The sequence below is a fragment of the Physeter macrocephalus genome, chromosome 16 (genome assembly GCF_002837175.3).
Source record: "Physeter macrocephalus isolate SW-GA chromosome 16, ASM283717v5, whole genome shotgun sequence".
NCBI lineage: Eukaryota > Metazoa > Chordata > Mammalia > Artiodactyla > Physeteridae > Physeter > Physeter macrocephalus.
The window spans coordinates 72,448,041-72,468,596 of record NC_041229.1 but is presented as its reverse complement, the minus strand read 5'-3'; the positions used below and the strand labels follow the sequence as shown (position 1 = coordinate 72,468,596).

General features: G+C 45.0%; 1 protein-coding gene across 2 annotated transcripts in view; it reads right to left on the bottom strand.

Moving 5' to 3' along the window:
* Positions 1–18,222: 18,222 nt before the first annotated feature.
* Positions 18,223–20,556, bottom strand: part of GTF2H1 (general transcription factor IIH subunit 1) — a 36,841-nt gene continuing 34,507 nt past the window's right edge. For both annotated transcript variants that reach the window (XM_007104909.2, XM_028501562.1), the window contains one exon: positions 18,223–19,315. In XM_007104909.2, the coding sequence (XP_007104971.1) occupies positions 19,229–19,315 (87 nt within the window). In that variant the 3' untranslated portion in view covers positions 18,223–19,228. The remainder of the gene's footprint in view (positions 19,316–20,556) is intronic.

Genomic DNA, 20,556 nt, shown 5'->3' with positions numbered 1-20,556 from the left:
AAAAAAAGTAAAGCCTCAGCCTCTCTGGTCTGCACTCCCTACTGCCCCACCGGCCCAGCACCTTGTGTCCCAGCCACGCCCAAGAACAGTGGGGGGTTTTTTTGGTTTTTGTTTTTGTTTTTAGCATATCACATTCATTTTACCTCCAGGCCTTTGTTCACGCTGGTTCCCGGCCGGCCTTCCTCCTCCACCTCTTCCAGCTGTACCCATCTTCTACTACTCCCCCCACTCCCCCGCCACATACACTTACAGAGTCGGTATCTCCCTCCTCTCTGCTTCCACCACACAAGTCTATACATCCTTCAAACCTGTTTGCCTTCGAGGTGTGTGGGGCTCTGCTCTCCCACCTGCGGGTGAGTCTCTTAAGGGCATGGGTGAGTCTATGTCCTCCCTGCACCTGGGGCACCAATTTAGCCGCCAGCTCTGAGAAAGATCCCTAAATCATGGCTTCCTTGGTTTTGAAGGGAAAACTCTAACCTCATCTTCAGAAAAACAGGGCATCTGTCTAGCACATCCTAACCGTTTTCCTGTCCCTCCAGGAGGCCCGGTGGAGCCCAGGAGGCCAGGAGGTTTGGGGAGGACCTAGGCTGTCTCCCCAGACACACAGCTGGAGGGGCTGAGGGCCAGCCACAGGTTCTCCAGGGTTCCTCAGGGCAGGGAGGACTACAACAGTGTCTGTGGTTCCTTAGTCTTTGCAACAATGTCCTCATTCAGTCAGGGCTGGGCCCCTGGCTTCCTATCAATGCAACCGCAGCTGTCCGGAGCAGGAAGGCAGAGCATGGAGAGCAGACGTTAGGCTGGGGAGACAGGTAGGAACCTTCACCAGGAGGGCTCTGGGACAACCTCTGAAGATAATCTAGGCAGAAAGTTTTCAGTCCCCTAAATTAAGGCACCTAACAACAGTTCACTCCAAGCACAGCTTCCCTCTTTTCATGTAGAACAGGAGCTTCTATTTAACTCTGCAAATACGAATCAAACAAGTACCATTTACTCAGCACCTCCTGTGTGTTAGGCAGCAAGTTAGGCAATCCCCATACTCATCGTCATTTTAATTCTTTGGAGCAGGCATAATTATCCCCATTTTTCAGATAAGAAAACTGAAGCTCAAAGAGATTCCTGACTTTGCCAAGGTCCTACAGCTAATAATTGATTTCAGCTGGTACTTTAACCCAGGCTGATGACTCCAAAGCCTGTGATTTTTCTTCTGTATAGGATGTCGTCCCTCCCCCACCCCTTACCCCCCAATTCCACAAAGGTCAAGAAATTATATAGGGGGCCCAAGCCAGTCCCAGGCTCAGTTTTCAGTGAGAGGCAGTGGGTGGCAGTGGGTGTCTCTGCCTGTCTGCTGGAGCTGAGACATGGGTCTCCGCATCCTCAGGCTGGCACTTACACCATTGGCACGCTTGCTTCTCAGGCCTTTGGCTCGGGCTGGAATATATACCACCTGCTTTCCTGGGTCTCCAGCTTGCAGACAGCAGATCGTGGGATTTCTCAGCCTCCAAAATCGCATGAGCCAATTCTTTATAACAAGTCTCATTTTATATATATTTTTTCTTTCGCTGGAGAAACCCTGAGTAATACAGTGTCCTGACTAATGCAGTCCAAACAGAAGAATTTCTGTATAAAAGTCAAAGCCGAGGGTGGGGCAGGAAACTGTTTCAGAAGGCAGAACAGACTTCTCACCCTGACCAAGTTTTTTTTTTGGGGGGGGTGGCCTCCTGAAAAGGGAAAATCTCACAGAGAGGTGGTTTGACCAGGGGACAGGCTGGCCTCAGAGAATGGGTGCTATCCAACATAAGATTTTCCTAAAGTGACTCTGGCCAGAGAATGGTGTCTACCCAAAACACAGAGTCATTCCTTTATCCAGTAAGTATTTATTATCTTCCTCCTCAAGAACATTCAATGGCTCCTCAGTCAGTGGCCTCCAGGATAAAATTCAAATTCCTTGGAAAGGCACACTAGGCTTTCTATGATCCAGTGCCCACATCCCTCTCCGGCATTACCTCCTATTTTCCTTCATGCCAGTCCCAAGGGTACTTACCACGTTCCCCAAATATGCCACCCACTTCCACCTGGGCGGTTCCTTCAACCCACATGATGCCCTTTGCACCATCCCTGCCCACCCACACCCCACACCTCCATATATCAAATGCTGTTCCTTGGGCTTTATATTAAATTAGTTCTTATTGCTGTGCATCTCTTTCTCTCGGTAGACTGTAAGCTCCTAATGGACAGAAACTTTCTCATTCATCTCCACATCACCAGCATTTATTTGTTTAATAAATGTATTTTGAATTATGTGCCTGCTGTGTAAAGGGCACCATTCTAGGTGCTAGGGATACAAAAATGAATAAGACAAATTTATAAGCTTTCAAAGCTTTCTCCACCATTTAGTGGAGAAAACCAACAACATCCCCCTCTATAGTTAAAGTGCAAGATAGAATGTAAATTAACACAAAAGATGTAGAAAATATTGCTCTAGTATTCAGAGGAGAGAGAGATCCTTTGGCCAGGGATACCAGTGAAGGATTCTTGGAAGAGGTGGGATCTGAGCTCAGCCTAGAAAAAGAGTTCAATTAATGAAGATCAGGTGTTGAGAAAGCAGAGAACAAATACCTGGAGACAAGAAATTCAAGGTATGTCTGGTGAATCTTTAGCTTTAAATGCCAGGCTGAGAAATTTGGGGGTTTGGTTTTTGGCGGTCAGTGGAAGTCACTGAAGTTTTGGGGAAATGGGAGAGATAGGGTGAAAGCAAGGTGGTTGAAAGGTGATGGTTGAGGGTCCTGAGTAAGGACATTGTTACACAACAGAAAGCTTCAGAACACACACAGCTCCAACCACCTCTGCACAAAACATACTCTTCTCTGACACACCCTACATGTCCCCATGGCACCTCTGAACGCTCGCTGACAGCCTGACATTTTTTCACCTTTTCCACAGTTGCAAAGCTGAGGGCTTTCCTAAGGTGCAGGGTCCAAGATGCAGATAGCCTCTTCCATCTCTGCTTATGTGCCAAAGCAGAGGCTCCTCTCTCTGGAAAGAGAGCAGGTGCCTGCCCCTGGGAGACTGCTTCATGTCATCTCCCGAATCGCATCTTCTTCTCGCATGATAGGAGGGGAAGCTGAAGACTCCAGCCCGACTCCTCAAGTTCTCCTGGGTGCCATCTCTTCTGCTATCCTGATGTCTCCCTGCCCCCAACTCCTTCTTCTCCCCTCCTCCAAGCTGGCTCATCCTCAGGCACTAGATGCTGCCTCTGTTTCCCTTTTTGGCCTAGACTGTCATTCCCTCCAGAGTTCATTGCTCACATGATCCCCTAACAATCCCCTCAGAAACTCTAAATTCCCTTTGCTGTATACTGAATGTTTGTGTCCCGCCAAAATTTATATGTTGAAACCTAATTCCCAATAGAATAGTATAATATTTAGAGGTGGGGCTGTTAGGAGGTGATTAGGTCATGAAGGTGGAGACTTCATGAATGGGGTTGGTGCCCTTATAAAAGAGACCCTAGAGAGAGCCCTTGTCCCTTCTGCCATGTGAAGACACAGCAAAAAAGATTGCCATCTATGAACTTGGAAACTGCCAGCATCTTGGTCTTGGACTCCCAAGCCTCCAGAACCATGAGAAATAAATTTCTGTTGTTTATAAGCCACTCAGTCTATGGTATTTTGTTATAGCAGCCTGAACGGACTAAGGCATTACCCTTCCAGCCACTTTCTACCCCAGGAAAGAGATAAGACCTGTGCCCTTTTCTCTCCATCCTTCCCTGGCAGGGAGTTAAGACTCAATCTTTCCATCCCATTGACGGGTTCCAAGGCAAAGACTGCCACCAGAATATAAGTGGCTCCCAAACTGAGGCCTTCCAAAATCAGTGCTGCAGAGGGAGTTCCAGGGCCTCTCCAAGCCAGACAATTCCCAGTGTAACAGAAGATGTCCCTTATCTAATCACAGCAGGGGAGGACTGTGGGAAGCTGCGACAGCCTTTCCCTCTGACAGGTTGGGTGGCAAGGACAGTGACAGTGGTGGCTTGGCAAAGATGAGTGAGCAACCTGGTGAAGAGGCAACCCTGACCTGGGGTTCTTGCCCCAGCTTTGTCATGGACCTCTGGGTGACATTATGGCAGTCACATTCCCTCTGTAGTCTCAGCATCCCTGCCTCTAAACATAAGAGGGTCTCTCTCTTCCAGTTCAAACATCCCGGGAGGCTCTGAGCTAAGGAGTTGAGCCTCCACACACACCTTCATTTTTCCAATTTTGCTCAGGACTCAATGGCAAAGGCCGCCCCCTATTTTGGAAAGTGATTGGGGCTACTATGGGGGTGGAGACAGACATCCAAGGCTCCTGGCTCCACCCATGGCAACAGGAAATCCATGCCTGGCACTCTCTTGTACCCATATTAGCTCCAAAACGGGGTCCAAAATTCCCAAGGCACTGGTGGGGTATTGGATTGTTAATAAAAAGCAGTCTCACAGGGCTTTGAAAGTGAATTACTGCTAATAGGAACCCATCTCTCTTTGATTCCTGTGTAGATGTTTCAAAACTTTACCAGATGGAGAATTACATTCCAAAGCCTAGTTCAAAAAAGAAGGGCAATTTCCTCTAAAAGTCCAAGAGGATCAAGCCAACTGTAAATATGAATACCACCAGGGAAGTGTATTGGTAATTTCCTGGGGCTAGGTGTGGGAAATGAATGGAAGTCTTCTTAGCTGTGCAGCTGCTGACTGCAGGGCCCCCTCACTGAAATTTGGGTCCTAGGTTCTTGTTTAAACTGGAGTACACAGGCACTCATCTAGCTGCACCTCACAACGCAGGCTCTACTGGAGAAGGAGGCCCTCTGCCCTGTTATTTGAGCCTGCTCAGAGCACCCTGACCCGAAAAGGTAGCCCCACCTCATTTTTCCAGGGTACCAGAAGGGAGCCTGGGATTCTGTTAAGAGGAACAAAAGGGAGCTCCTTTGAAGCCCAGGAGGCACCACAGGCTGTGATGGGTACAGACATGGAGAAGGCTTCCCTGCAGCTGGGCAAAGCTTATCGGGCCTTCTTTTATGTGTAGCTTAGTGGGGGTTTTCATATCCATTCTCTCAAGGCATTTTCACCTCAACCGAGAGAGGAAAGCAGAACAAGAATTTTGACCTCTGTTTTACTAGTGAGACTACCAAACCTCAAAAACTGTCATTGCTTCAGGCCCCTCATAGCTGGAAAGCAGCCAGGTGGATTTCAAACTCCTGGTCTAGTTTTTCTTCTCCTACACTACTCTGCCCCTCTGTCTTTCCTGGGGTGCCTCACAGCCTGGAAAGCAGTTAGCCGTTTGCTCTCCAAATATCAAAGGACAAATGTGATAAATACTCCCCAAGGTCCAGACAGCTCATCTGCCCACAGGGCTGCTTCAGGGCTGTATCTAATAATCTAATCAGCCTCCCTCTTCCTGGTGCTCCATTAGCCTGGCAAAGCCCAAATGTGTGCAGGGCCAAGCTCTGCCCTCTGTACAAACATACTTGCAGTGTCAGGCTGCCTTAAATGACATTTTAACTGAGCTGATCTTCCAGTTTTAGCCACAGAAGGGATGAAAGCCTAGGAGAGGCCCTCACAGCCTTGGCCCTCCTTTACCCACTGAATCAGTGAGGGACATCAGCCGCTCACACCTGCCCCTGCTTAGCTTACACGGCAGGGCCTCTCAGCAATCTGATTGGCCTGCAGGGTAGACATCATTGCGCAGTGGGGAAGTAGGGCTGGGAGAAGGGAAGGGAAGGGAAGGGAAGTGCTCTTGACTCTACCGTAGTGTTTCAGGGGTGGTGACTAAGAAACAGGAACCTCCCGACTAGTCTAGCGTTTTCTCCCCTGCACCAGACACCACGGCCTTCTCCACCAGCCTGGGCTGCTTCCTTGGCACTGTGGGTGTGGCTCTACTCCCGGCTTGGCTTCTGGGGTTTTCCACTGTACCAGAGCCTCTTCGAACAAGCCCTGGCTTGGGACTGGCAGCTTGTCGGAGAGGCCTCGCTCTGCAGGAGGCCACACCCCAGCCACTGAAGTCACAGGATTGCAAGAGGCCGCCTCAGCAGAGAGCTGTTCTCACAGAGCTCCCGGCCTCAGCCTCCTCTGCAGCCCCCTGGGCTGCAGGCTCATGATGTCACGGAGTCTCCCCCAGGCTGAGCTAGTTCTCCAGCAACCAAATTTCTCCTCCTCATTTCCTAAGGGAGGCTGCCTGGCAGCCATAGCCAAGATCTCCATGGTAACCAGGGGCCACAGTTTCCTGCCTTGGGTGACATCCAGAGCCAGCATCCTTGGCAGGGCTCCCTTGCAGACTCCAGTGGGGCTGACTGTCATTCGGGCCCATCACACCCCACTGTCGTGCCTGGAACGTAGGAACAGCCTAGGGAGGAAGCCCAGCTGGGTTTCCCTGGAAGACTTCAGACCCAGCAGGAGTTCTCTGAGCAAAGTCTTAGAACGGGGCAGGCTAGGAAGGCTCTTCTTTGGAGTCCACCTGCTCCCCCTGACATGGAATTGATTTCACAGGGTAGACTGTGGGGCTCTGGTGGTAAACCTTCTTTAGGGTAATGGGTGAAAGTTGAAAATTGCACAATGTGTTAGTTGCCTTTAGACTTCGCTCTCCCTGGCAGAGGGGGTGGTGCTGATGCAGGAGATAGTTTGCCATGGATTAGGCAAGAATCCCAGGTCCTTGTTACTCCTACCCCATAAAATGGCCCCTGAGGCATTTGAGGAGCTGGCAGGCTCTTAAACCAGCGTGAGTGTTTATCAATGTGGAGTCAAAGACTCCAGAGTGAGAGCGAAGGTAGCGTGGGTGCCCCGGGAGCAGAGATGGAGCTAAAACTCACTGCCGCAGTGTCAAGAACTGGGGCGGCCTCTTCAGAGAGATTCCGTTTCCAGGAGAAAACCAAATCAGAATGCCAAATGGAACTGCCCCTGGTATGACCCGCTCCTCCTCTCAGCGCTCTGTGCGCATCTCCGGGAGGGAGCCTGAAATTCAGTTGTGTGGATAGTGGACCGGGCAACGTTCATAGCCTTCCCTGCGCCCTGGGGTAGTCCTTCTCCTGTTCAACTTCTTTTCCCAGTCTCAGAGGGGAGTTCGGTTTTTTCTCAACTTGTGCCTTGGGCTTTTGTGATGCAGAATCAACACCTGGTTGGGGAAGACTGTGTATTTGGACTGGTAGTGGAAGAGAGGATTGGGGTCTACAGGATGTTAATCTGTATAATAAAGAGGAAGAGAAAATGTCTCAAGGGAATTTTGGAGGCAGTGGAGGTGGAAGACTGGAAAAGAGTTGCCTTAACTTCTGCTGACTGATGAAAGGAGATTTGAGAGTAAGGAGAATTCTTGGTCAATGCTGCTATGGACATCACTGTCATCTCCACTCTCACTTTGCCAAAGGGCGAGCCTGGGATTTCAGCTATTTTGAAATTACTTGTGATGCTGAAGGGTCCTTCCTAGTCAGTGCTAGGACACCAAACCTCGCGGGTCCAGACTTTGTGAGCATTGCAATAATAATCACTCCCATGTTTATTGAACATTTAACATGTACGTCCCCAGCACTCCTACTAAACCCTTTAAAAGTACTGTTTAATCTTCACAACTGCCCTATGGAGTAGGGCACATCATTACTCCTGTTTTCCAGAAACAGGAACTGAGTCTTGGGGAGGTGAAGGCACTTGCCCAAAGTCACACAGCCAGATGTGCTATAGCCAGGCTTCAAAGACATGAAAGCCAGGTGGCATCTGGGCAACTTTTTGGAGGGAGACCAGGTGCAGCTACTGCCCGTGACAGCAGGGACAATGGGGAGTTGCTCTCAGGAAATTGCTAGGCCGCGCTGAAGAGGGCTCTCTGGGGAAGCCGCAGCCTCTCACTGACCTAATGAAGCAGAAGATCAACGAAGTTGACACCAGGCATCGCTGCATGGAGGCCGCTCCCTGACTGCTCTGAACAGCAGGAATGTGCCGGGGGGCAGACGTGATCATCCCGGACAGCTCCTGTCAGCCTGTTTTCCTGCCATTTTGTTAGTCCTGGGACAGAGACGCTGGGGAAAACAAAGTCCAGACTGACCCTTTCCGAGGAGGGCCCTGTCTATCTTTCTGTCAGACATCCCTGCAAACTCCTCCAGTTGGAGAGATACTCTGCACATCTCCTAAGGGACAAGGAGGGGCAGATGGCAGAGCCTCCATCTGTACTGCATTCCTCTGCTGCACCAAACTTACTGTCCTTCAGGAAGAGGGTCCCCATGGGAACCTCAGCTTTGGGAGCCAGCCAGGTTCAAACCCTGACATGACTCCTGCTGCCTGTATGTTTCTGGGCAAGTCACTTTCTAAGCCTTATGAATCTTTGAAATAGGAAAAACAAGGAAATTGCTCAATAAACCATATTCCTATCTCAGGAAATGAGCTGAGGCGAGAGGCCAGTTTGTGGTCACTGCTCTGACCGTTTGTTTTATCTATTTCAGGCTCTAATTGGTTCAGAGCATTCTTGCTGGCCCTGCACCCAGGCCGAGGCTGACCCCTTCCTCAGGTGAGGATCTTCTAGAACCTGCACATAATGCCTGCCTTATCCAACCTTTTTTTTTTTTTTTTTAAGAGACTTTATTACCTACTACTAAAATTGGTTGTATATACAAGGCTGGGCTGGTCAGGGAGTGGCTACAAGTTTCCTAGTTTTTTATGGCATCCTTAGCTTATGATGTAAAGCACATGATTGTTTCTGGCCACCCTACGCTGGCCGGTCTCTGCCCCTTGCATGGATTCAGAAAGGCAGCCCCTGCCCGCGAGACCCTGGCCTCCCTCGGTTTTGTTTCTCTCACAGTTTGGAAAGAGAGGCAGCCATGCAATGTCCAGACAGCAGCAGGGTGAGGCCCATGTTTCCAGGGGACAGGCCTGCTGTTGTCTTTCCCTCAGTATGGCTCTTTGCTTTGGCCTCACACTGCCCTGGGTTTGACTCCTGATTCCACCACTCACTATGAGAACTTGAGCAAATTACTTCCTCTCATGGGGCCTCTGTAGAATGGGGATAATACCATTTTCAGAGGTTGTTGTGAGGTTTAAATGTAAAGCACCCAGCACCCAGTAGGTGCCCGATAAATGTTAGCTTCCTTTTCGATCCCTGGGGGGCAATCTGGAATGTTGAAATGAAGATACTTCTGGGAAGCTCTCAAGAGCCCCAATCTAAGAAGAGGGATGACCTCCAGGAGCTGGGAGAGACCTTTGATACCACCTGTTTCCCCACCTGCGCTGCCTCATCTGGGCTGGAGCTGTGCCAGGGGCAGTTATGAGACAAGCGAGTGGCCTCCCTGAGGCTGAGAACTGAATGCTCTGTCAGTGACCAGCCCCTCCCACGGTGATCACCCTGCATCTCAGAGCCGCAGGAGCAAAGGTGCAAAGGAAGGGAGGTGTCTGGGGGCAGAAATGCAGCTCTAAAGAGGGAGGCAGTTTCTAAGGGCCAGCTTTGCTCTTCTAGTGCCCACACTCTGCCACTCACAACTGGCTAACTCCAACCAGGCCCGAAGGATTTCTAGGTCCATTCCACAAAAACAAACAGTGAGATGCCCACACTGGACAATCCTTAGTTTCCATTCCAGCTGGGGGAAGAGCACAGGCCCTAGGGCTTTTTTAGAAAGAAATGTGCTTCTTAAGTCTCCTTTCTGCATCATGTAGCACTAGCTAGCTGCAACTCAGCAGCATTGGTGTTTAGCAAATATCAGTCATTGTCACAATGTTTGCCATTCCTGAATAGCACCCATACTACTCTATTCAACATGCTTCTTTAAATTGACTCCCTATTTTACTTAGCTTTATCCCTTGCAAAAATGTGCCTGATATGCCAGTTACATTAAATAAATAAATATATATAGACACACATTAAAATATATAACTATACAATTAGAAATTTGAAATGCTCAGTCATCTGATATTTACTCAACCCCCTGGAGGTGTGCTAAGCACACTTTAGAAAACACTGGGCTAGCGAACAGCTTAGCAGTGGGATCATGTGATATGCTCACACACACACCAGGGGAAAGAGCACGAGCTCAGTAACTTTGGCTTGCTCTATGACAAGGAACGGAGGATAGCTACGAGGGGTTTGGATTGTGGACAAAGAATGCTGCTGGACAAATCGGTAAACAAAGGATGTTGTGGCCATCAAGTCATCAGCCACTGCAGTCACTCCCAACGGTGTACCCTGAGTGGACTCAGGATGGAAAAGAAGAGTATGCTGGCCCTAGATAGTTGAGGTGCATATCAAAGGAATGATTTCAGTAAGCCCAGACTCTTGCACCTTCCCATACAGAGAAGAGCGCTAAATTCATTAACTTGAGGTGTTTGTTTTTTCTTTAATTAGCAGAAACCTTTTGCTGTTCAACTACCTGGTTTGTTTTTGCAAAACTCTTATATATGCTGGCTCCTCCCTTACCTCTTCAGAAGAATCCTTCAGAGCTATATGAGAGGCTGTCTCCCGGGCTTAAGTCCTCAGTATGTCTGCCAAATAAAACGTAATTCTTAACGTTTAGGTTGTGCCTTTTTTTTCAGTCGGTTTAGAGCAGTCATCTTACGGGGACTTTAGTCATGAAACGGTGAGCATTCACCTCAACACTAAAATAACCAAGATTCAACACTAGTTGATCTCTGGTTAAACGTGGCAGATTGAACTCATATGTTTATCTTAGTTCCTTCCCCAAATCCTACTAAAATAATGGGAAAAGAACATACAAACGTATAATCACACAAAGACCAAGAGACTGGAAGAGGAGACAACCGCAGCTGAGGTCTGTCAAACACATTTTAGAAAGCTGAAATCAGTGTGACGAACACGAGAGTGAAATCCAAGTGGCCACAGAGGGAGGTGGTGAAGAGATGGAAGCTGATTTGCACTAGACGGGCTCAGGAGCTGGAGGGAGCAAGCTCTAAGGAAGATAGGAGTACAGTGTGGGCCTGAAACAAGGGATCTAAGAGACTGGAGACTCCCGGATTCCTTCCCCACCTGCGCAACAACATGACTGCCTCCTGCCTCCACCCTCACTGAAAATAAGGGGTTTACTCTTTGGGGAAATGCAATCAGGACGCAAGCACAGTGGTGAGAGGCCCTGGGGCATAAGAGAATGTCTATAGACAGAGAACCCCCTTCCTGAGGCAATTCCCAGAAAGCTAGTCTCCAGGCTTATACTTCCAGGTAGAAACACAGAGGCTCCTTCTCTGGAGAGACTGAATGGTCTCAGAGAAAAGTTCCCCAAATACTGACATGTGAGAGACCTGGCTGGCAAAGTGGCTTCCCCCCAGTTACCCCAGTGGACGTCCTCTATTCGACAGACCTGCCTGTGCACATGGAGCTTCTAATCCACATTAAGTAACTTGCTCAAATATAAGGGCCAGCTGAGGGGTTTTACAGTCTGTTCAGAGTTTGGAGTGAAGTGGCCATAGGAGTGTTAGAAGATCAAGCCAACTGGAAACTGTGGTGAAAGAAAAGTTGGTCAAGAAAGTTAAGGGAACCTTAGTACCCTGCTCAGCTGTGATGCTGGATATCTTCTATTTGCCCTGCAGGTCCACTCTCTTCTTCTCCACCCTGCTCTGGGTTCTGAGGGGCTGACCTGAAGGAACCACACAGCAACGGTGCCCCCATGCCCTCTGCCTTCCCTGCAGAGACTGGGGGAGAGGGAGAGATGGAGCCCTCCCAGTGGGACTGTGGGTGGGTTGTGTCCCTTAACTCCTGTCAGGGTCTCTTCTCTCCTGGTAACCACTTCTTTCCATCGCCTCATCAGGCCTAGGCCTGGTAACTAGGATACCGCACTATAACTTACGGTTTCTCTCTACTCTGCCTACACTTTGGGAAACTGTCCCTTTATTAATCTCCTTAAATCACGCAATTTGAGGGTGCCATTTATTTCCTGCCAGGACCCTGACTGAAGCACCAAACAATATTCACATTATCAAAATGTGAACACTGTTGATCATCAAAAAACTGTGAAATAACTATATTGGGAGGCTGGAGAGAGGGAAATGGGAATAATGATAAGAACACTAAATCCTTAATGACCATAATAGTGGAGAATAACAAAATTGATAAATTGAGAATGGTATAAGCTAAAAGAGTTGAAAGTGATTAATTCTGTGATGAGGGAAGTTGGTGGATTTGATGTTTTGGGATGCACCTCTTAGTGTTTTTGATTTTTTAAATTATGAGCATGAATAACTTTGCTAAAAAACAAAATTAATTTTTAAAAAGTAAAATGTCAGGAGAAATCAGGACAGCGAATGTCCATTGAATTCTTCTGAGGACCCAGCACATAATAGAGGCTTAGGCACCAACAGCAGAGTTGCAGCCTGGGTGGCCCTCCCTTAGGGCTTTAAATCCAAGAATCTGTGTCCGTCACTGCACTTCAGGAGAATGAAGCAGTCTCCCAGCCTCAGAGCCACATGTGCTTGTCAGTGTGTTGCCTGATAGCACAGATCTCCCTTTCTCCATTATTTAGAGCAGGGAGAAGAGAAAGTTCCAGCCTGCCTGAGCAGGGTGGGGAGACAGTAAGGCGATTAGGGAGAGAAAGGTCAATGGTTCGCAGCTGCACAGATTTGCTTTGAAGGGCTGAGCCTGAATCTTAGCTCTCCACTCTCAAATTGGAGTCAGGGTATTTTGGCAAGTCATTTCACCTTTCCGAGACTCAGTTTTATTAAGTTCCATGAAGGCACAGTCTATTCTACCCATCACCTAGGACAGTGCCTTTTCCTGACCCGGAGATTTTATACGGTGGGGTCTGTAGACTGATGTACAGTAGGAGCTTGATAAATAATTGTTGAGTGAATCCTAAGGATTAAGAATGTATATATAACATGGCAAATATCTGGCAAATAGATCTAATAAATATTAGTTTTTTTCCCTTACTCTCTGATCCCTATCAATGTTGATATTTTACGCCAGCCTGAGTCAATAAGCTTTGAGCTGAAGTCAGGTAAAGGTAAATAATAATAAATGGTACGAAGAACAATTATTGAGTGCTTAATTTGTGCCATGCAATATTCTAAGCACTTACATTTATTAGCTTATTTAACCTTCACAATAAATCTGTAAGTATTCTTATTACACCCATTTTAAAAGTGAGGAAACTGAGGCATGAAGTGATGAAGTAATTGCACAACTATTAAGTGGCAGGGTTGGGATTTGAACCCAGGTAGCTCAGCTGTAGAGCTTGAGCACTTTCTTGTTTACTAGATTTTTACTAACCTATTCATATAACACAGAAAATTGATCACTATTATGTTTTTAAAGAAATTCCTTCTTGCCTAACTAAGCTATACTTGTGATATGCCAACTGTCCAGATGACAAACCACCATGTTTAGGTCTGGGGATGTGCTCACTGAAGCCTGTTAGTGACCTTGTTTTAAAGAGAAACCCCTTCACCTGTTTTATCAAGTTTCAAGGTTGCTCTCCTGCTAACTCAGCATATTTTCAACCTCTTTTTCTTTGATCCCAACCCCTATTTTTTCCTCTTTTTATTGGAGTATAGTTGATTTACAATGTTGTGTTAGTTTCAGGTATACAGCAAAGTGAATCAGTTATACATATATCCATTTTAGATTCTTTCCCCATATAGGCCATTACAGAGTACTGAGTAGAGTTCCCTGTGCTATACAGTAGGTCCTTAATAGTTATCTATTTTTTATATAGTAATGTGTATATGTCAGCCCCCATCTCCCAATTTATCCCTTCCCCTGCTTACCCCCAGTAACCATGTTTGTTTTCTACATAGATCCCAACCTCTATTTTTAAGAAAAAATTTTAGCAAGTACTTAAAAGATAACAGGATGTGCTTCCCTTCCCCTTCTCACCAAAAAAAGGAAAGTTTTCCCTAAATATCAAACATAAGATATGAAATGAAACATTAATTTCAAACGAATTTCGGATTCTAATTTACAGTATCTTTTAACTCACAGTTGTCTTTTTTTTTTTTTTGCGGTATGCAGGCCTCTCACTGCTGTGGCCTCTCCCGTTGTGGAGCACAGGCTCCAGACGCGCAGGCTCAGCGGCCATGGCTCACGGGCCCAGCCGCTCCGCGGCATGTGGGATCTTCCCGGACCGGGGTACGAATCCGCGTCTCCTGCATCGGCAGGCGGACTCTCAACCACTGCGCCACCAGGGAAGCCCCACAGTTGTCTTTTGATCTGTATTTTACATCCCAGGGAAGAACACAGAAACGTTCTCCTCACGTTCTCAAAAGAATGGAATTTATTTCATAAATACTGCAACTGAAGTGTGTAATCAGTTATAAGCAATTTTATATGTATATTTTAAAGTAATGTGGAGAATGCAGGGCACCACAAAAAAGTGACTATTAATATATAAAAGATAAGCCATGAAAATTAGATTTGGGCAGTTTTTGGGGGGTAGAAGTACAAAAGTAAGCACCTTTACTGTTCTTTGAGGGAATTTTCTTCCATTTAGATTTCTAAACAATGAAATCGAGAAGATGCTGCCTTTCACCGTGTGGCTCAGTGAAAACCTGTATCAGCATTAAGGACAGCACTCACCCAGCACGTCATGTGTTGGACTCTGCTCCAAGTGACCTATATATACTCTATTTGTTATCCTCACAGTAATCCTATCAGTTAAATACAGTTACACTCACTTTGTAGATGAAGAAGAAACCAAGGCACAGATTAAGTCAAGTCACACATCTAGTGAGCTACGCAGCTGGGATTTGAACCCAGTGTAGGTCCAATGACTGTGCTCTAATGGTTCTGCTACACCATGTCTCTACTGCTGCTGAGGCTGCAGTCAATCCTGGGAGGGCCTGTTATAACACTACTTTTTCTCTACTTTTTATATCTGTGGGTCTAAATGTTCTTGGGTGATAAGAATCTGATTGTACAAGTAAAATTCCAAGGAATTTTTGCATTCACGCCAGACATAGCCTGTTCTTATGGATAACCAGGTGCCAGAAGTAGCACACTAATGGATAAGATCAAAATTCACAAAAACTTAGCTTACAGAAATGGGACCATGAATGGAGAGAAGCCCCATTGTAAGGGTTTATCTTAAAGGGTATAAATGTGTGCACAGGTGTTTCTTTGCTAGAAAAATTTAGATTGTAGGTTAAAAAAATAATTTTAAGCACACAGAAAAATGTCCAGGAGAAAATACACTAAGCACTACCTCAAGAGAATGAGATTTGGGGGTAAGGATACAGAAACATTTTCTATTATTTTATATATGTCAGTACTATTCAAACCTTAAAAATATTACTTTTGTAATAATTTAAAAAATGGACATTAATGGTCAGTGATCTTGTATTTTGTCTTTCCCTTTCACTGCTCTGTTCACCACTTAGGTCCTCGAACCAGAAAGATATAAAAGATATAAATTTGAGTAATAAAGGTCTTTGAATTCTAATACCTAGTGAACCTGAATTTGACAAGAGGGGAGGGCAAATCCAGTGAGGTAGTATAGACATTTCTGTGATTACAACTAGCATGTAGTTGAGTCTTGTTTCTCAATCCAATCTGACAATCTCTGTCTTTTAGAGCATTCAGTCTGTTTTAATTGCTAGTAAGTTGGGTTTAAGTCTACCATCTTGCTATTTATTTCTATGACTAAAGATGAGTAAAATTTTAAATTTAAGCCTGTTTAGGGACTTCCCTGGCAGTCCAGTGGTTAAGACCCTGTAGTGGGGATGCAGGTTCAATCCCTGGTCGGGGAACTAAGATCTGGCATGCCGTGCTGTGCGGCCAATAAGCAAATAAATAAATAAATAAATGAATTCAAGCCAGTTTATCTTATGCTTCATCCTCAGCCTACTTTTCTTTTTAAAGAGAATTCATTTTTAAAAATTTATTTACTTATTGGCCGCGCGCACAGCTTGTGGGATCTTAGTTCCCTGACCAAGGATCAAACCCGGGCCCACGGCAGTGAAAGCACCAACTCTTAACCACTGGACTGTCAGGGAACTCCCTTCAGCCTACTTCTGTTATCATTCATCCCAACAAACGCAGCAGGTTACCAGGTGGCCAGAGAGGGTATAGGTTTTTCATGCTGTTTTGTTAGGGGGAGTGGGAAGAGCTAGGTCGCTGGCTCCACCTCAACAGGTATAATTCCATGTTTGTCATAAATATTAGGGATTCTGCAAAAGACTGTGAAAACAGGGCTCTGTGGTTACAAAGTTTGAATTCCAAGGTATTTTCTGTGACTTAAATACACACCCAATCAAGGATATGGACTACAAACTAAGGCTGATCACCCCTGAACCAGGTTCTAGGCAATGCTCCAGCTCTGGACAATTTAATAGCTGAAAATAACTAAGACTCCCCTGGCCTCAGGAACCGGGAAAACAGCTGAGTCTTGAAAAAGTTAAATTGGGAAAGGGCAGAGGTAATGCACTGAGGACTCCCATGCAAGTTCTGACACTGGAAATAGCAAATCTAAGTTTAAAGCAGGCAGCTTTCCATACCAGGGCCACTGTTCGCTCCAGATGATATATACACCAATAGGAAATCACTTTCTGGATTAAACCCTCAGCCTGGATGAGTGGCTTACCCTCCTAAGTTACAGGTGTTTAAGCAATCTTTTGCTTTCCAGACTGAAGCAGATGTCACAAAGTATCCTACTCATTTTGCAGTGTTAAGTCCAAAGTAGACTAGCACTACGGATTTTATGTTTTTCCAGGAGAAACTCATTCTCCTAAGGCATGACATATGCTTTCACTCTACTATTGTATTTTGCAGCCCTTTGGGCTAATGGGACCCACTAGGCAGAATAACCCCATAATGTGATTTGCCGTAAAAGAAGTACAGAATAGAACTGGAGGCAGGAATGACTGACGGGGCAGTCAAAGGAAAATCTACGCAATGGAAGCCTGGGCTGGGGAATAAAAGCTTCCAACTTCACAAGCATCTTGTCCCATCTCAGTGACTGCAGAAGCTTAGCAGTTTAGAGTAAGCTCTGACACTTACTGGGGTAAATTACTTAACATCAAAACCATTTCTAAAGGTGCTAGGAAGTGCTGGTTTATCACAGCTCTCAATCACCAGCGGCTGCTATCATTTTCCACAATGGGAAGGTGGGGCCATAGTAGGTCTAAACAGCTGCCAAAGTTCATTTTGAAAGGACTCCAAGGATCAAATATTTCAAATGTAAGCTGAACTTGAAAGTGAGAGCTATCTCTGGTGAAATCTCCCTTAAGTCCTTCATTCCTTATGAGACTTAATCATACACCTTAACGAAAGTCTTTATTCAGTTCCCTCCTTTCTATTTACCAGAATTCCACTTTAATTTGGGCCTAGTTTCCAGTCTGCATTGTTCCAAAGCCTTCTAGGTTTTGGCATCCCCAACTGCTGGACTTTTAATCCAACAAACCAAACAGAACAAGCAAAATACCCTCAGAAAAACAACTCACGTGCTTAAAATTTTCTCCAAGGTCCCCCGTGCCTAATGCGTAAGATCTGAATTTCTTACCTTGGCCTTACAAAGCCATCTGAAACCTGAATTAAACTGATTTTCCCAGCCTCTTGTCACTTCCAACTCTCCAATCCAACAAACACTCTTGTCCCAACATGCGGTGGCGGGGGGGGTCTTTCAAAGTCTTCACATCTTCATCATGCACTTCCCTGTTAACCTTCAAGGCTTAGCTAAAATGTTACTTCTTTAGTGAAGGCTACACAATTCCCCCAATGGTTTCTTCCTTCAGGTTCCATTATATTTATCACTTAATCTTTAACAGAGCACTCAACAGAGCATTTTATTTCTTTACGTCTGCCTTTCCCAACAGACATACTCTTTCTTCTATTTCAAACATTTTTCTATCTGCTCGATTGCTATTGCTTATAGAGTAGTTGTGGTAATAATTCATTTGAAATGCACTTTGTAAAACTGTGAAGTGTAACACACCATTACTAAACTGATCTGAAGGAGAAATGGGAGGGCTGAAGCAGAAGAATGATGTTGCTACTTTCCTTTTACTGGTTCAAAGTCTGAACAGGTTTTCGACCTGTTGTAGCCATTTTATGAAAAATAACCAGCTTGTATAATGGCTTAAAAAAATGAGTAGCCCTCGAGCAGCCCACCCAAGTAAGCACCACACATAAGGAGAATCCACAAGATGTGTTACAGTTAAAAGAGTATCTATAAAAAGTTTTACTTTTTTCTGTAATTTTTAATACAAGACATCTAAACTCTTAGATAAACGGTGAGTTGATACTATCAGGAACAAAATATGGCACAGATTCCAAAAACAAGGTCTTTTTTTTTGCATTTAGGCTTTGCAGTCACTATGCAATGATTATCAATTCGCCAAGGACCGTAACAGTCAGATACTGGAGAAAAAGAGATATGAGAAACATCTTTTTATTTTTTCTAAAGAGGTGAAAATAAGTAAGATTTCTTATATCTCTCACTCATAAGATTTTTAAACTCTTAAAAATGCAATTTCAAAGCACATGCCATCTTAAAAAAAAAATCTTAGCAATGTACATTTGCACTCAAAGAAAAACATGCAGCGCATTGTCCTCTGACAAAATTCTGCATAAAAACCCCACACGACTTTCTGCAAATATGTCCCCTCTTTATCTTTTAGGGACTCCAAACCACAAACATTCAGTGCAATATTTATTGTTTCTTATTTCCGTAGGAAACACAGGACCAATGATGTCTTCTGACTACAACTGTTTCTGGATGGCTGAGCAACAGTCTCCCTCTGCTTTATTTTAAAGTACTCTCTTTAACTTGCTGATGTAAGGTACAACTAGAATTCAGCAAAACTTGAGGAGCCAAGTGGAAGATGGAGGAGAAATACTTAAGGTGTACCCTGTGCCATAAACTTAGGAAAAAAAATTTACACAATAACAAAAGAAAACCAAAAATCCTCAGATTTTATCAATGCACCCTTTTAAAAAGTTTTTTTTTTTAGATTCCTGAAAGCAGCTTAATGTGAATCAAAAGCAGTTCCTGAGTAACTGCTGTAAACAGTGTCTTTTTAAAATATATATATATATATATATATATATATATATATTTTTGCAACTTAGCTCATTTTGGTTCTGCCTTAATTTACCTCCCTAGCTTTTAGTTTAATCATAGTTCCCTTCTTTTCAGTTCTCAATGTGCAAGTACAATAGCATCAGCTCTGAGAGTCGGCATGGTACAGATGTTTCTTGTCACTTCTGTGTGATCACCCGCGTGTCTGACAGGCCAGGTTTCCAGAGTCACTGCAGGTCACAGTTCTCTCAGTCTCACAGAACCTGTGAGAGCCACGGACACTTCACGTTTTCTTCATCAGACGCCGTGACTGCCACATGTGGAGCTTGTTGTAAGCTGTCTGGAGCATCTCCTCTATGTGACTTACCAACTGAAAAACAGCAAGACACTTAGGCAACAATGGTAAAGGTTGGGGAAGTTGCTGCTTCTGATCCAGATCTGGCCCATACTTCAGTGTTGTTCCCAAGCTCTTTTTTGTTTCTCCAATGAGGCAACATGCAAACCCTCTGTGAAGGTGTTATCAGACACATTTTGTATAGAAAGGTAAGAGGGATGGTGGGGTATCGTAGAGGCTGGAAATTCATCTGCTTTGCCTGCACTGTATGTCTGCCCTGTCATTAACCAGCCATAGGACAACATGAAATCCTGTGTTCTAGGCTTTAGTTTCTTTTGTCAAATGAGAAAGGTGAAGTAAACTGGTGATTTCTAGATTTAAACATTAGTCTCTTGACTAAGATCAAGAGGGTGGCATCAACACTAACTTAGAGAAAATCTGAAAAATGCCCCACTCCCCTGAAGATTCTGAGGCAGCAGTTCTGGGATGAGACCCAGGAATCTTTTGATTTTCAAAAGCTCCTCCACTTAATTCTGCTGCACAGCCAACCTTGTGAAGCACTTTTCTATGCTCTCTAGGGTCTTTTCCAGGTCTAACACTTCAGGATTTCAACGTAACTCAGCAGATTACAGAAAAATCTAAATGGTCACAAAACTTCACACAAGTACTATGTCACACCTTAGGTCAGGACTATGTATCTTGAGTAGAAAAAAATTTTACCCTCGTCACAGACATAACTAGAAGTCAACAAGACCACACTGATCTAAGCTGATAAAGACTCCTAAGGCAGAATGTCTTTGGATTATCTGTTTCCTCGGAAGTGGACAGTGTAATTTACATGGTTGGAAGTAAAAGTCTTATAAAAAGTCTGCAAGTCAGTTTTGGCAGTATGGGGACAGAGACCAGGAAGTCCTAAATCCTTGTAGCACGCCAGTAACTTAGATTCAATCTGAGGTAGTTAAAAACAAAATAAATTGTGTGTGTGTGTGTGTGCGCGCGCGCCTGCCTCAGAATCCTTTTTACTATAGCGCTCCAGGCAGTTACAATCAGTTGAGAAGGCACATAAACTGAAATCTATTTGTCACCCTTGCTCTGCTGTAGGAAGACACTTCAAGCTTCTTTTCTGATTATAAATAACATTGTTATATTTTTAAAAAAACCACTTAGAATGTTTAGGGAATAAAAAGTTACTAATGAAGATTTTTCAACTTTCAACTGTAAAACTGTTTTTTTTTTTTTTTTTTTTTTTTTTTTTTGCGGTACGCAGGCCTCTCACT